Source organism: Aquarana catesbeiana, linkage group LG01, assembly GCF_042186555.1.
Source record: "Aquarana catesbeiana isolate 2022-GZ linkage group LG01, ASM4218655v1, whole genome shotgun sequence".
Taxonomy (NCBI): Eukaryota; Metazoa; Chordata; class Amphibia; order Anura; family Ranidae; genus Aquarana; species Aquarana catesbeiana.
In genome coordinates this window covers 947806360-947824361 of record NC_133324.1, presented here as the reverse complement: position 1 = coordinate 947824361, position 18002 = coordinate 947806360, and the positions used below count along the sequence as shown (strand labels likewise).

At 42.1% G+C, this 18002-nt stretch overlaps 1 protein-coding gene across 1 annotated transcript in view; it reads left to right on the top strand.

Moving 5' to 3' along the window:
* The window catches only part of ADISSP (adipose secreted signaling protein), a 117068-nt gene that overhangs the window by 47191 nt on the left and 51875 nt on the right, over window positions 1–18002 (top strand). Inside the window, exon 4 of the mRNA XM_073611115.1 lies at window positions 8377–8515. Coding sequence (XP_073467216.1) covers window positions 8377–8515 — 139 coding nt within the window. The remainder of the gene's footprint in view (window positions 1–8376; window positions 8516–18002) is intronic.

Genomic DNA, 18002 nt, shown 5'->3' with positions numbered 1-18002 from the left:
CCTCGTGTGACAGCAATGTGTTGCAAATGCCATCAGTGGTGTTCTCTGTCTTCCATACGGACTCCCAGGTCTTTCTTAAGTTGTTTTCTCCTGCCTGTATGTCTTTTCTATGCGGGAGATATAATTCAAAGTCAGATTTTGTAGGCAGGGATAGCATGTATGTGTGCAGGGATCGCATCTGCGATTCCATATCCCAGCCATCACCGGAGCATAATGAGGCTGTGGGGGCTGTGTAAGGGAGGTTCAAGGTCTGCAAGAGGCCGAACGGCCCCTGGAGTGTACCTGCATGGTGTCTGCTGGCTCAGAGCGGGCCGGGGATGGAGGTGCCGATGCCATCTTGGAATTCCCCTGGTTCATGTAGGCTGCAGATGCTCGGGTTAGAAACCATCCCAAATTGCCATGTGTCTGGTCACCAGTGGGTTTGGATTGATCCTTGGGCTTCCCCTTGCCCATCGTTTCGATTTTGGAGGGAATGTGGGCGATAATGGAGGAGAGAGCCCCACGGAAGCTGTCGGGACCGGGAGCTGCCGCGATGCACGTCCTACAGCTCCATGCGCTAGGCCATGCCCCTCCTGTCCCAAATATTTATATCCTCCACCAGCATGCACCAGTGGCATAAACCTAATCCTAATCCTAATTGGCTGAAGAACATGTACATCTTCATAACTTTAGTTTTATTTGTGAAATCTCATACTATGACCAGAGATATCAGTGTCATCTACTGGTGAGTGAGAAATCACAAGCCAACTTAAGCTTAGGGGAAAAACCCAGGTGAAAAACTATACAATCAGTCTGAACTAACTAAAGCCCACCCAAAAACTAAATTGGCTTTGTAGCCCCTGTTTAGAACAAGGGGGCTACATTTATTTTTATCTTCAGATTCTTCACTCGATGCTTCTGGACTAGATTCTGCTTCTAAATGCCACATCAGAAACCGTGTATGCAGATCCATATTACTGTGCTAAAACCATGGGATCTGTGCCCAGAACCCAAACCATGGGGACAGCTCGAAATTTTGGTTTGGGCACTGGATCCTGCATGGGTACTCGCCTCAGCGCTTTGTGCAGCACATGTAGTCAGCTGCAGGGTGCTATACATGTCCAGGGCCATCCCTAGGGAACCCAATCCCTGAAGACTCCTGCAAGGGTATAACCACCATGATGGGCAAAGCTTGGACCCTATATAGGGACCAGCATCAAGGGCAGGTAAGACAGGGTCACTCTGTATTGCTGACCTCTACCGTAAAAGAACTGGACTATGTTTGAAATGTCCTACTCAGAGCTTAGACCCCGGGAAGATGACCAGGTGTTTTTAAGGTCTTATAAGTGACTCGGGCAGTTCCTCTAGCCTTTTTGCCACAAGGACTTCGCTATAGGATGATCAGTCTCCATCTGGGTTGCAGCGTTTTCCTTTCACACACGCTTACCCTATATTCTGCACCCTACCCTGTGAGTGTCCTACAGGAAATTCCCCTCACCCATAGCTATGACCGAAACCGGGCGATGGGGAATCGCAGCCAAAGCTCAGGTGAACATTCTTTCTGCCAAAGACCTCAGAGTCATAAGGTTTCCCTTGCACTGGAGTAGGACCCAATTTTTAGCAGTGGATTTTGAATCCGACTTTTCTGCAATTATCACAATTTCTTGGGCAACAGGTTTAATGACATCCATCTCTGTCCAAGGCTCAAACACCAGGAACCTTCTCAGGCTCCACCGTCTCTACCTGAGTCAGATCCCAATATGCCTGGCCTAGAAGAGGTGAACAGAGAAGTGAATGAAGAGGACTTGTGGCAGTGTTAGAGGAGGCTGCGGAAAATTTCACCAGACTCCTGTACACCTAAATTTTCTGCTTCAGCTAATATGCATGCAAATGTGGATATGCTCATTGTTTAAAAGCCTTGGCATTGTTGCACTTGATTCTCCTTAATCTGGCCAAGCCCCTTTGTGTAGAAAGAGACCTGCTAAATCTAAAAAGACCTTCCATGTTCATGTACTAGTGGATTGGTTTAACCCTTTCACTATCGGAGCTGTTTTTGCACACATTTAGAAAAACACTTTAGACCTGAAGATTACATAGTTACGTAGTTAGTCAGGTCGAAAAAAGACACAAGTCCATCTAGTTCAACCATTAAAAAATAAAATAAAATCACATATACAGTACACAATACTTTTACCCACAGTTGATCCAGAGGAGGGTGAAAAACCCCAGCAAAGCGTGATCCAATCTGCTCCAGCTGGGGTAAGAATGTCTTCCTGATCCCCAGAGAGGCAATTGGTTTTTCCCTGGATCAACTTTACCTATAAATGTTAGTACTCAGTTATATTATGTACATTAAGGAAAAAAATCCAGGCTTTGCTTTTAAAAAAAAAAAAAAAATCTACTGAGCTGGCCAGAACCACCTCTGGAGGGAGTCTATTCCACATTTTCACAGCTCTTACTGCGAAGAAACCTTTCCATATTTGGAGATTAAATCTTTTTTCCTCTAGACATATAGGGTGCCCCCTTGTCCTCTGTGATGGCCTTAAAGTGAATAACTGAACACCAAGTTCAATATATGGACCCCTTATGTATTTATACATGTTGATTATATCCCTCCTTAATCTCCTCTTAAAAGAGAATAAATTCAGTTCCTCTAATCTTTCCTCATAGCTGAGCTCCTCCATGCCTCTTATCAGTTTTTTTTGCTCTTCTCTGCACTTTCTCCAGTTCCCCGATATCCTTTTTGAGAACTGGTACCCAAAACTGAACTGCATATTCCAGATGAGGTCTTACTAATGATTTGTACAGGGGCAAAATTCATTCTCATTCTCTCTCCCTCTCCCTCTTCCTCTCCCTGAACCTTGGGGTACACCACTGATAACCCTAGACCATTCAGAGTGAGAATCATTAACCACTACTCTCTGAATGCTGTCTTTTAGCCAGTTTTCTATCCATTTTACAGATTGATCTTTCAAAGGCCTGTAGACTTTACACATGAGCCGTGTGTGCGGAACTGTGTCGGATGCTTTTGCAAAATCCAAGTAGACCATGTCCACAGCCACCCCTCTGTCCAAGGTTTTACATGCCTCCTCTGCATAGCGTAGTGGACACAGACCTGTCATTTGCCTACTCAGCGGGAATTGGCGGATAGAAGGGGAGAAGAGCGGACGTGTGTTTGTTCAGCTCCCTCCACTTTACCCGGCAGGACCGGCTACGCTGGTCCCGGGCCTGCAGATAGGCACACGGAGCCCAGAATACATGGTGGGGGGCTTTGGGCGCCCATTACCTGGGTATGGGAAAGCAATCCGGTGCGGCTGGAGGTGCCGGACCACTTTCATCTGACAAACTCAAGTCGACTTGTCAGATATACACAATCCCCCCACCCCAACTGTCTGGACCTGGCAGTGAAAGGGTTAAACATCTCATTGTACCAATTTGAAGATGTTCCTTTTATTTAAATATTCTGCAGATAGGAAGTTTGAGATGCTCCTTAAGAGCCCTTTTTTCACTTGCAGGCCGAGCTCCGCAACCAGCTATCGATGTGATTTGTCAGTCACACAGCAGCTAACTGGTCTAGGACAATTACCAGCCAACACGAGCCTATATTCCGGGACCGTGCTTTAACTGAGCAATTACAGCAATTACCTTCTGCCTGCTCTGTGGTGTGTATGCCCTAGAACAAGTAATGAAACAAATTTCCAAAATGGTCCTAATCTTCATTCACGTATACAGAATTTTGTAGCTAAAAGCTGAAGCTGCCTGTAAAAGATGACTCATGTGTATGCACTTCAAGGAGGATGCCTCTTTTGTGGGACCTTGTCAAATGTAAATGTACTTGTTACACCAAATGTATAAAATATTACACAGGAGTGAAGATTCTACTTCTGCAGCAGAAAACCAACCAACCAACCTTCTCTGGAGCCTCTACCTTTTCAAAAGGCATGGCACCTAATCGCTCTATCCAGGCTTCATCTTCAAAACCTAAGTTTAGCTCTTCTAGACATGACCTACCAAGCCCACCAAGTCTTCCCCAAAGCCCTATTCCTAAAAAGGGGGAGGCCTCGCATCTAAAAACCTACCCCCTCACCACTTTTTTTTTTTTTTTTTTCTCTCAATCAAATCTGCCCAAGGGCAATCAAATTTGGAGAATGCTTTAAAGACCCCTACAAGACGACAGGTTGATATGATTCTATTCAAACCTGGTTTACAGTACCAAAGCCCAATGGTGGTATTTGTCCTATTTTGGACCTCAAATCCCTCCACAAGTGCCTCTGAATTCCAATGTTTAGCATGGAATCTGCAAGGTCAATTGCCATTCTGAGACGAGGGAATACCTGCCACCCATAGACATCAAAGATGTCTATCTGCATATTCATTTTGATATTCACCACATCAGCATTTTCTGCGCTTTCCAAGGGAAGGCAATAATTTCCAGTTCATTGCACTGCCTTTTGGCCAATCTTCTGCTCCCAGAGAATTCACAAAGGTTGTAGCCCCTTTTCTTGCCCTTCTAAGAACTTGGGCCATCCAGGTCACAGGTTATGTAGATTACCTTCTGCTGAAGGACTCGTATGTCTTCCAGCTGTCTGCAAATGTCCACAGAACAATTTTGGATGCTCCAGACATTTTGGTTGGTGTTTCTCAGATCAGGAATATCCTCTTCGATTAGCTGGAAGTTCTTTCTTGTAAGGTGCCATTCCTCATACTTTCTTCCTATGGTGCAATCAGTCCTCTATCAGTTAAACCTAGTCCTTCCATCTTTGTGCCCTGCGCCAAAGCACCCAAAGAAAATTGTTCTTCATTGCCTGGACATTGTCAGAGCCATCTGAGTCTAGCTCCAAAGCAATTGCTTCTGTTGGGAAGACAGACTACCTATTTGTCCTATCTTTAGGACAGGGGACATCCTACTTCCAAGTGCACCATTTCTTTACCACTTCAATACTGGGCACTTTCACCCCCTTCTGCCCACGCTAGTTTTCAGCTTTTAGTGCTGTCACACTGATGAGGCTGCACTGATGATCCTGATTATCAGTGTAAACAATGTACTGTCAGCCCGGTGATCGGCACTCCTTTCCTTGCACAGAGGCAGTGTGTGAGGAAAGGACTGCCAATAACCAGCAAGTCTGTTTACATGTGACTATCTGTGATTGGACACAGCTGATCACATGATAAAGGGTCGCTGTGATTGGCCCTTTACCGCGATCTGTGATGAGCTGTGTCCAAAGGACACAGCGATCGGAGTGTGCCCTGATGCATGGTTCTGGTAGGGCATCTATGGACACACTTCCAGAATAGGAGAGCTGCACTGTAGCCCTCTTGGCTATAGTGCAGGTGGGAACTCCCCCTGTGCTTTTACACGCCTACTTCATCAGGTCAGCGCTTGTTTCCTGGGCATTCCGGCATCAAGCCGGTGTGGCCCAGCTTTGAAGGGCTGCCACCTAGACTCTGTTCATACCTTTTTTTTCAAAGTTTTTTTTTTACCAGATGGAAATCCAATCTTCTATGGATGCAACGTTTGGCCTCAAGGTTCTTGCAGTGGCACTCTGAAGTTGGGTGGTTGGTTCTTATCGTTGTACTTATTGGAACAGTGTTGTTCGCCTAGTTGTTACTCACCCTTCTCATTCACTGCTTGGAAATGTCGCAGAGTCTCTAAATATGCAGCCTGTGTCCTCTACTGTGTGAAGAGCAAAGTTTGACATGCCTGTAAATTCCATATCTTGGAGTACAGGATATAGGCCACACCATCCCTTCTGTTTTTTTTTTTTTTTTGTTTTTTTTGTTTTTTTTTTTTGGTTACCCTGCATTGCTTGCTACAAAACTAAGAACTTACGAAGTGAAGTAGGGTCCAATCTCCTGGTGGTATGAGCCTATAACACAAGGTCTTTGAAGATTTGGCCTGTATCCTGTGCTGTACTCCAACATATGGAATTTACAGGTAAGTTAAAATTCCTCTTTTTTTCCACAATAAATAACCAATGGGTTCTTTTTTTTTTAAAAGACCCCATTATGTATTTGTTTGGACTGATTAGCTCCTGAATTTCTCTTGTATGTGCTCCGCAGTATGTCAGTATTGGACGGTGTTCTTGTTGTATAACCCTGACTCGTAGCAGCCCAGGCTAGAGGTCACTCTTCAGTCTCTTGTGTTGGAATAGTTGGCTACGTGTCAGTCCATTAATAGAGATCATCTGGAGCTCGTTGTACAAATGTTGGCGGGTCTTTGGCAGAAGATGACAGCGGGAGGTTTTCAGAAGCACGTGATGGAGAAAATGTTTCTTCTGGAATCTAATGTATGGACAGGATAAGCCATGATGGACATAACTCTTACTATCCCTTGTATACCATGGAGGGCTATTTATTAACCCAAACCTGTCCTACATCTGGGCAGTTTTAAACTGAACATATAATCAGAAAATGCATCTTTTGCCAAAACAAAAACACATGGCAAGCAAGACCTACTGCCTTTCATAGAAGAGAAAAAAAACATTATTTTATTTAGCATGAAGAGTAGTAAAGAAGACTCATTGGGGTTGATTTTTTTTTTTTTTCTTTTTTTTTTCTTTCTTTTCCCTTTTTTTCCTTTTTTTTTTAATTTTTTTTAATTTTATTTTTTTTTCAGAGATTTTATCCATGGGTCCCAAATTTTCTCCTATATTTCAATTTATCATTCCTAATGGCAGAGAGTTTTTAGCCGGTTTAGGGCCGGTTCACGCAGGGATCGCACTGGAACCCACCTGTGGTGAGATTTTGCAGCCCATTCATTGCAATGGGCTGCAAATCTCACCGGAACGTGGAAAAAGTAGTGCATGCACTACTCTTTTTAAAAACTTGCCATACCAAATCGCCTGATACCGTGTGATTTGTTTGTGGTGCCGTTAATATTACACTACCAGCATGCAGATTGCAAAGGCAGCGTGTCAGAACGTGGTTTGGGAAATGCGCAGGGAGCGCGCCTTTTCCGCACTGCATTTTGGTGTGAACTGGCCCTAATAGAGGACACTGGACTTTTGTCTATGGCGACTTATCAGTGTGCTACGCAGTTTCCTTTTTTTTTTTTTTTTAATTTATTTACATCAGTGCAGTGCTTGTAATGAGTAATGCAACATGTATTGTTCAGCGTTGAATAATATAAATGGATCAATGATGCATACTTGATACTTCATGCACTTATGATATTGATTGCTTTTATATTTCTTTACTTGTTGTTTGCAGTGTTTATTGTGCCTTTATTATAGCCAGATTGTTTGCCTTATTTTTTTTTTTAAGCATATTGTTAGCACTGTAATTGTTTATTGTTTATAAATTGTATGTACAGAATTAGGCTCTCCTGTCTCTTCTGTATGGAACTGTACTGTAATTGTGCTGCCCCCCCCCCCCCCCCTCTACATTGTAAAGCGATGTGTAAACTGTTGGCGCTATATAAATCGTTTATTATTATATTAATCATAATTAAACCTTTTCACTGCCAGAGCTGTTTGTGTTTGTTGTGTTTGTTTGTTTGTTTGTTCTTTTTTTTTTTTCACACGTTAAAAAAAAAAAAAAAAGATTTTCGGGCAAAAGATTTAGTTAAAACCACCAAACAACCTATATTTTCTGAAAGCGATCCTGGAGCATAAAATGGCAGTAGTTCCAATTTTTTTGTGACAGGATATTTGCACAATGGTTTATTAAGCTAATGTCCTTAAAAAAAAATGCACTAATTTTTGGGCACCTAAATGCAATATATTAAATTTTTTTTGAAAACAGAAAAGATGAGGTTGTGCCGAGTAAATAGATGCCCAACATGTCAAGCTTTAAAGTATAAAGTATAGCTTTAAAATAGCCCATTCAGTTTAAAATAGAAGTCCCATATGTGATATCACATTTTTAAGACTGGTTCTCTTTAATGAGGTATCAGGTGTGCTTTAGACGCCTGATAAGACATCAGGGGTGAGTTGCACTCTGGGGGTCACGGGAAACAATTCAGCAGCTGCACAGCTGCTGCATCCCTTACATTAGAAAGTCAACTGTCGGTTTGCGCAGTGTACACACGCTTGTGGTGACTGCAATTGTTCGTAAACCCCCCCCCCCCGCCACAAGCATTAAGGCGGTGGGGGCAAAAGGGTTAAACGATAAGTGCACTTTATAACAAAGTACATTTATCCTTTTTTGGCCCCTTTTTTATGTGTATTTTTGCAAATAATAGAAATGAGGGTTTGAGAACTGGAGATTGGGAATTTTTTTTTTTTGGTTGCTTCCATGCGTAAAATATTGCTGTATGGTTGGCTGATGAAGAAGTAGGCCAGTCGCAGCAAGCTATTGGAGCTCTGTACAGGCCGGCTGCTGCAAGTCTTTACTCATCAGCACAGGCCAGTAAGGAGAAAGGAATTCTGTAACTGGTTTCTTTTTGTGGTCTTACAGGTCGGCTTTCTGAAGATTCTGCACAAGTATGAAATCGCCTTCACTTTGCCTTTAAATCAGAAGCTGGGGAAGAACATTTCTGCGGTACCACTTCCGAACCTGAACCTCAAAGTGACCACCATTAACGCGTTGCCGGAAGGTGAGACCCAAATGTTGTTGCTATTTTGGATAGCCTTGGAGGGCATTCACTCAAAGGGGCACCATGTACAATATGTGTTATTGGGTGGGGAGGGTGGAAGGGGTTGAGTTTCTGCTGTGATCGAAGGCCTTCCTTTCTCCAGTCTATGAATATGACCAACTGTTCCTCCTCAGTATGGCCTTGGAGGGCTTTCACTGAAAAGGGCCCCAATGTTCCTATGTATGTGTCATTGATTTAAGAATGGGGGGGGGGTGGAGGTTGAACTTCAACAGTGCTAGACCACTCCTGTTGAATGTGGCCAACCACTGTTCAATTATTACTGGTGCGTGTCCAGCTCTTTCCGGTTAGTTTGCTGTGTATTGGCCTTGATATGGGATGTCTAGGTTGATGGACTTCTTGTAGGGTGGCAGGGCGTTAGCACGGGCACTATCCTTAGTTGGACAAAAGAGGGCTGGATAGCTGGTATCATCCATTTTCAAGATGCCTTTTCAGGGCAGGGAATGAGAGCTAGGCACCTCTTCCAACAGAGGTGCAGTCTATTTGCTAAACTGGTCAGTTAATGTTTCCTCAGTCCAAAACGCAAATCTGTTTTTTAAATTGAGACTCGCTTGTCATGGTCTTTAGTTAGTGATTCTAAACCCTGAAACAAAAATACAACATATTGCACTCCTTATGCGTTGGATGAATTTGGTTTATGTTAACCTGAAACACTTGCTGTCCTAGGGTGGCAACACTCGCTCAGCTCTTCCACTTTTATCTATGGACGAGCAGCAGCATTGTCAACCTAGGCTGCTCTCCTGATTTGGACTACAAGAAGTCTTCCTGTCCATTTCCATTGGATGGAGGAGGGGCGCCACATCTAAGGACTGGCAAACTGCAATATAATACATTAATTTATGTTCTTGGGTTTGGACTTCTTCAAAGCGATCCTGTCCGCTTTCATTAAGTGAAAATCTTTCCAGGAAATTGGTTAGAAACCTCTAGGTTCCCCTTCAAAACCTGGTTTACAAGGGCCCAGCTTTTCTGACTTTTCCATGAGGGCAACTCCTCATGGAAAAGTCTTTGTTGTCCAGTGTATGCAAATAATTTACACAGGGTGTTTTTTGTTTTGTTCTTTAAAGATCCATGTAGAACCACTGTGCCCCCTCAGGGAAGGTTGGCCGTTGTAGTGTTGTTGTTTTTTTTTGTTTTTTTTTTTCTCTCCCCAGGGGAGGTGGTCCGCCCCACCCCCCCCCCTTTCCCTTTCCCAACTGTAAGTTGCTTCTCATTTTTCCCAGGGTCAGTTGGTCCCGCTTTCCTTCTTTCTTTTTTTTTTTTTTTTTTTTTTTTTTCTTCTTTGTACATTTCTTTTATGCCTCCACTTTTTTATTTATGTATCTATTTTTTTTATTTACATTTTTTCTGAATTGCTAATTACACTCCTATTTTTAGTGCAACTTTTAGTAGCATGGCTACATTGCCTTCTAATGATTTGCAGTTTATAGAAAGGAATTTTATTTCTCAGTGTTAAGCTGGCCATACACCATACAATTTTCCTGTTCAATTTTCTTTAGATTTACCTTCAACTATGTAGTACAAGGGCCTGCCTGATTGCATCCAAATTGAAAGTGTTTAGGTTTGTCCTCCTATTATATGGTTTTGGTAAATCTAAAGGAAAGTTGAACAGGAAAATTGAATAGTGTATGGCCAGCCTTAGTCTAAATAAATGAGTGGGGTGGGTTATTTTAATGATGATCTATCTGAGAATGAGAGCTGTGAGATAATTCATGACTGTGGGTTTGATTTACTAAAGCTGGAGAGTGTAAAGTCTGGTGCAGCTGTGCATGGTAGCTAATCGGCTTCTAACTTCAGCTTGTTCAATGAAACTTTGCCAAAAAAAAAACAAAAACCTTGAAGCTGATTGGTTTCTATGCAGAGCTGCACCAGACTTTGCCCTCTCGCGTTTTAGTAAATCAACCCCTGTATCTATATCCCGGCTCTACACCAAAACTCCACCTTTATGACTAGACCTCTGTTGGGGGTAGATGGGCCTGGTGTTGAATGACGTGCTTCAGTTTGGCTTTGAACTTAACATTGCATAAGGCTTTTTGGATAAAAAGATAAAAAAAATAAATAAAAAGCAGTTGTGTTTTTTTGTTCCAAAGAAAAGAGGAGAAAGTGTTAAATCTTGGAGCATCATTTCATTGTAAATTCTCCTACTTCTCCTGGACGTTTTTGCTTTAATGGCTCCCAATGGGACATTGATGCAGAGGTCCAATGTATTACAATGAATGTAGAACATAGTTCTCCTGACAGTGCAGTAACACAGTTTTACGGTACATTGACTTCACATTGTCTGCCAATACCCCCCAGATCAACCTTCTGCTGCTTTTACTGTTCTCTTTGCCTCTCTGATTCTGCAGTACCTTCACAGCGATTATTTCTGCCCGGGTCATCTCTTCTCTGTGGAGCTAATACAGAATCGGAGGCGGCTTCCTCTGGCTTGACGGGTTTATACAGTGGAGATGGGAAACATTGTGTCATCCTTGGCGCACAATGCCCAAGAAGGCCTCTGTCTATAAAATACAACTTCTGAAGGGATCCTGAGGCTTTTAGAAGTGATCTGTATACAGTGGGGACAGAAAGTATTCAGACCCCCTTAAATTTTTCACTCTTTGTTATAGTTGCATAGTAGGTGAGGTTGAAAAAAGACACAAGTCCATCAAGTCCAACCTATGTGTGTGATTATGTGTCAGTATTACATTGTATATCCCTGTATGTTGCGGTCATTCAGGTGATTATCTAATAGTTTCTTGAAGCTATCAGTGCTCCCCGCTGAGACCACCGCCTGTGGAAGGGAATTCCACATCCTTGCCGCTTTTACAGTAAAGAACCCGCTACGTAGTTTAAGGTTAAATCTCTTTTCTTCTAATTGTAATGAGTGGCCACGAGTCTTATTAAACTCTCTTCTGCGAAAAAGTTTTATCCCTATTGTGGGGTCACCAGTACAGTATTTGTAAATTGAAATCATATCCCCTCTCAAGCGTCTCTTCTCCAGAGAGAATAAGTTCAGTGCTTGCAACCTTTCCTCATAACTAAGATCCTCCAGACCCTTTATTAGCTTTGTTGCCCTTTGTACTCGCTCCATTTCCAGTACATCCTTCCTGAGGACTGGTGCCCAGAACTGGACAGCATACTCCAGGTCCGGCCGGACCAGAGTCTTGTAGAGTGGGAGAATTATCGTTTTATCTCTTGCGTTGATCCCCCTTTTAATGCCAATATTCTGTTTGCTTTATTAGCAGCAGCTTGGCATTGCATGCCATTGCTGAGCCTATCATCTACTAGGACCCCCAGGTCCTTTTCCATCCTAGATTCCCCCAGAGGTTCTCCCCCCAGTGTATAGATTGCATTCATATTTTTGCCACCCAAATGCATTATTTTACATTTTTCTACATTGAACCTCATTTGCCATGTAGTCGCCCACCCCATTAATTTGTTCAGATCTTTTTGCAAGGTTTCCACATCCTGTGGAGAAGTTATTGCCCTGCTTAGCTTAGTATCATCTGCAAATACAGAGATTGAACTGTTTATCCCATCCTCCAGATCATTTATAAACAAATTAAATAGGATTGGTCCCAGCACAGAACCCTGGGGAACCCCACTACCCACCCCTGACCATTCTGAGTACTCCCCATTTATCACCACCCTCTGAACTCGCCCTTGTAGCCAGTTTACAATCCATGTACTCACCCTATGGTCCATGCCAACGGACCTTATTTTGTACAGTAAACGTTTATGGTGAACTGTGTCAAATGCTTTTGCAAAATCCAGATACACCACGTCTGCGGGCCTTCCTTTATCTAGATGGCAACTCACCTCCTCATAGAAGGTTAATAGATTGGTTTGGCAAGAACGATTCTTCATGAATCCATGCTGATTACTGCTAATGATATCGTTCTTATTACTAAAATCTTGTATATAGTCCCTTATCATCCCCTCCAAGAGTTTACATACTATTGATGTTAGGCTAACTGGTCTGTAATTCCCAGTGATGTATTTTGGGCCCTTTTTAAATATTGGTGCTACATTGGCTTTTCTCCAATCAGCTGGTACCATTCCAGTCAATAGACTGTCTGTAAAAATTAGGAACAACGGTCTGGCAATCACTTGACTGAGTTCCCTAAGTACCCTCGGATGCAAGCCATCTGGTCCCGGTGATTTATTAATGTTAAGTTTCTCAAGTCTAATTTTAATTCTGTCCTCTGTTAACCATGGAGGTGCTTCCTGTGTTGTGTCATGAGGATAAACACTGCAGTTTTGGTTACTGAAGCCCCCCGATTCACTCGTGAAGACTGAGGAGAAGAATAAATTCAATACCTTCGCCATCTCCCCATCCTTTGTAACCAGATGTCCTTCCTCATTCTTTATGGGGCCAATATGGTCTGTCCTCCCTTTTTTACTGTTTACATACTTAAAGAATTTCTTGGGATTTTTTTTTGCTCTCCGCCGCTATGTGTCTTTTTATGTTCTATCTTAGCTGTCCTAATTGCACCCTTACATTTCTTGTTGCATTCTTTATAAAGTCTGAATGCTGAGGATGATCCCTCAACCTTGTATTTTTTGAAGGCCTTCTCCTTTGCTTTTATATGCATTTTTAAACTGTGCAAACCTTTTTATTGCTTACAAGTAACCCTAAGCTGTATTGGTACTTGCAAACCAATAAAAGTGGCGCTAAATGACGGTGTAACTGCTAGCTAATGCATATAATAGTGATCTAGTGTTCTAGCAAACAATGTGTATAAATAAAGGGTAAAAAAAAAAAAAAAAAAACAATCATGGAGAATCTCATCAATGTGAGAAAATAGAAATCGTGAAAAAACCCTATAAAAGTGTGTCATACACACAGCAATATATATTGTATAATGATATAAAACGTGAAATATAAATGATATTAGTCCATAAAGATTCCACAGGCAGGACACCGTGCAGGAAAGGTGAGGTATCTGGAAACAATCCACCAATTCACTCAGTGTTAGTGATTCCTCTCCCCTTGAATTCAACACTCGCCAGCTCCACATGCCTCACACTCTCGTGTTTTGGCAATAAGGCATAGGTATAAGGTTGGTCAATGGAAGGTCAAGGATCCAGATTCTTTAATTATCCAAGTGTCACCTTAAAAGTGGTCAGTGTCAGTCAGCAAAACAGTGAACAGTGGATGGTAGAAGTAGAGTAATGGACGGCACCAGCATGAGAGTGGACACGATTGAAAAACTTTTCAATCGTGTCCACTCTCATGCTGGTGCCGTCCATTACTCTGACACTGACCACTTTTAAGGTGACACTTGGATAATTAAAGAATCTGGATCCTTTGACCTTCCATTGACCAACCTTATACCTATGCCTTATTGCCAAAACACGAGAGTGTGAGGCATGTGGAGCTGGTGAGTGTTGAATTCAAGGGGAGAGGAATCACTAACACTGAGTGAATTGGTGGATTGTTTCCAGATACCTCACCTTTCCTGCACGGTGTCCTGCCTGTGGAATCTTTATGGACTAATATCATTTATATTTCACGTTTTATATCATTATACAATATATATTGTATGACACACTTTTATAGGGTTTTTTCACGATTTCTATTTTCTCACATTGATGAGATTCTCCATGATTGTTTTTTTTTTTTTTTTTTTTTTTTTTTTTTTTTTTACCCTTTATTTATACACATTGTTTGCTAGAACACTAGATCACTATTATATGCATTAGCTAGCAGTTACACCGTCATTTAGCGCCACTTTTATTGGTTTGCAAGTACCAATACAGCTTAGGGTTACTTGTAAGCAATAAAAAGGTTTGCACAGTTTATTTTATTCATTTTAAAGTGGCAGCTCTATAGTTATTTCATTAGGACGTTCTCTTTTGTAGGGGGTAAGCACCCTTCTGTCTGGCATTTGAGCGCAGTGGTGAAAACTCGAGAGGGGCGCATTAATCTGAGTTTTCTCATTTGTCATATATGCATTTTTACATTGGAGTTAAGCCATCCAGGATTTTTGTTCGCTCTTTTAAATTTATTACCCAATGGGATACATTGGCTAATGCCCTTATTTAATATGCTCTTAAAGCAAACCCATCTCTCCTCCGTATTCTTTGTTCCTAATATTTTATCCCAATTTATGCCTTTTAGCAAGGTTTGTAGTTTAGGGAAGTTGGCTCTTTTGAAATTCAGTGTCTTTGTGTTCCCTTCATGTTTCCTATTTGTGTGATTTATACTGAAACTAATTGACCTGTGATCGCTGTTACCTAAATTGCCCCGTATTTCCACATCCGTGATCAGGTCTGTATTGTTGGTAATCAGTAGATCCAGTAATGTTTTATTTCTAGTTGGTGCGTCTACCATCTGACCCATAAAATTGTCCTGCAAGACATTAAGGAACTGGCGAGCCTTAAATGAATGCGCGGTTCCCTCCGCCCAGTCTATGTCTGGATAATTAAAATCCCCCATTATGATAACACTTCCCATCCTTGCTGCTCATCCAATTTGTGATAAGAGATCCGTCTCCACTTCCTCCCTCAGGTTAGGGGACCTATAGCATACTCCCAGTATTATTTTCCCCTTAGCTTCATCCCTTTGGAGCTCTACCCATAAGGATTCCACCTCCTCTCTAGCTCCCTCAGTGATGTCATCTCTCACATTCGCTTGTACATTATTCTTGATATATAGGCATACCCCTCCCCCTTTTTTACCCTCTCTATCCTTGCGGTATAGGGTATACCCTTGAATGTTTGCCAGCCAATCATGGGAGCTGTTGAACCAGGTCTCTGAAATTCCTACAAAATCCAAATCCTCCTTGTACAACAGTATCTCTAGTTCACCCATCTTGTCCGCCATGCTCCTGGCATTGGTGAACATGCCACATAGTTTAGACCGGTCGCATATTGTCCTCGTATTGGGTGTTTCGAGATTGCAACTAGGACTTGCTACTATACTCACCTTGTGTTTTTGTGCTTTGGTTAACCTACCACTAATGCCCCCAATGCTACCCTCTGGAATATCTTCCGCGCTGGCTATCTCTGTCTCTGGACCCTCCCCCCCCCCCCCCCCCCCCCATCGCCTAGTTTAAAAACCCCTCTAACTTTTTGGCCATCTTCATTCCCAGCAGATCTGCACCCTCCTCATTTAGGTGCTATAGTACCGGTTACCGACTGAGAAGTCGGCCCAGTCCTCCAGGAACCCAAACCCCTCCTTACTACACCAGCTCTTCAGCCACTTGTTCACTTCCCTAATCTCCCTCTGCCTTTCTGGTGTGGCTCGATGTACCGGTAGTATTCCTGAGAATACTACTTTGGAGGTCCTTTTCCTCAATTTAGCTCCTAAGTCCCTAAAATCGTTCGTTCTTTAGGACACTCCATCTGCCTCTGACTTTGTCATTGGTGCCAACGTGCACCATGACAGCCGGGTCTTCCCCAGCCCCTCCCAGTAATCTGTCCACAAGATCCGTGATGTGCGAACCCGAGCGTCCGGTAGACAACATACTGTTCGGCACTTCAGGTCTTGGTTACAGATTGCCCTCTCTGTCCCTCTAAGAATTGAGTCCCCTACCACCAGAATCTGTCTTTCCTTTCCCTTTGATTCCCCCCACTCTCACTGGAGGAGTTCTTCCCCTGGCAGCTAGGAGAGTCCCTCAGCTCCAGCAGTGCTGGTCCCTGACTGGTTTCACCAATGTCACTCAATGGAGCGTACTTATTGGGATGCTCCAGTCCTGGATCGGCCTCCCTGGCACTTCCCCCTCTACCCCTCCTGACTGTCACCCATCTACTCTTTGCTAGTGCCTGCACCTCTTTTAACTCACCACTTATACCAGTTCCACTTACACAGAGTTCCACAGCCTCAGAATGAGTCCTACACACAGTTATATAGGCACCTGTGAGCAATTACCAACCCCCTTAATTGATAGCCTGAAGGAACCAGAGAAAAAAAAAAAAGCTATTTAAAAAGTGACAGAAAAAGGTGATTGAAAAACTAAAAGGAAAAGCCCCAAAAATGCAACCCAGCAAACAAAAAGCAAGACTTGTTCACTCTAACTCTGGTTTTTAACTCACCACTTAGACCAGTTCCACTTACACAGAGTTCCACAGCCTCAGACTGAGCATGCTCAGAATGAGTCCTACACACAGTTATATTGCAGCCATTTGCTAAAATCATTTTAAGTTAATTTTATTTTTCTCATTAATGTACACACAGCACCCCATATTGACAGAAAAACACAGAATTGTTGACATTTTTGCAGATTTATTAACCACTTGACCACTGGGCACTTAAACCCCCTTAATAACCAGACCAATTTTTAGCTTTTGGTGCCCTCACATTTTGAATGACAATTACTCAGTCATGCAACACTGTATCTATATGAAATTTTTGTCCTTTTTTTCACACAAATAGAGCTTTCTTTTGGTGGTATTTAATCACCGCTGGGTTCTTTATTTTTTGCGCTATAAAAGAAAAAAAATGCATTTTTCTTCATTTCTGTTATAAAATTTTGCAAATTTAGTAATTTTTCTTCATATATTTTGGCCAAAATTTATACCGCTACATATCTTTGGTAAAAATAACCCAAATCGGTGGATATTATTTGGTCTTTGTGAAAGTTATAGAGTCCACAAGCTATGGTACCAATATCTGAAAATTGATCACACCTGAAGTACTGACGGCCTATCTCATTTCTTGAGACCCTAACATGCCAGAAAACTACAAATACCCCCCAAATTACCCCTTTTTGGAAAGAAGACATTCCAAGGTATTTAGAAAGATGTATGGTGAGTTTTTTGAAGTTGTCATTTTTTCCCACAATTCTTTGCAAAATCAAGTTTTTTTTTTTACTTTTTTTTTTTTTTTTTTTTTTTTCACAAAATTGTCATATTAGCAGGTTATTTCTCACACACAGCATATGCATACCACAAATTACACCCCAAAACACATTCTGCTATTACTCCCAAGTATGGCGATACCACATATGTGAGACTTTTACACAGCGTGGCCACATACAGAGGCCCAAAATGCAGGGGAGTACCTTCAGGCGTTCTGGAGTACACATGTAAAAATCATAATTTATTAGCTAGAAAATTACATAGAACCCCAAAACATTATATATGCTTTTTTAGCAAAGACCCTAGAGAATACAATGGTGGTCATTGCAACTTTTTATCTCGTACGGTATTTGTGCAGCAATTTTTTTAACGCCTTTAAAAAAAAAAAAAGTTTTGTGCTTTAAAAAAAAAAGCAAAACAGTAAAGTTAGCCCAATGTTTTTGCATAATGTGAAAGATGAAGTTACGCCGAGTAAATAGATACCCAACATGTCACCTTTCAAAATTGCACGCGCTTGTGGAATGGCGCCAAACTTTGCTACTCAAAAACCCCCATAGGCGACGCTTTAAAATTTTTTACTGGTTACATGTTTTGAGTTAGAGGAGGTCTAGGGCCAAAATTATTGCTCTTGCTCTACCGATCGCAG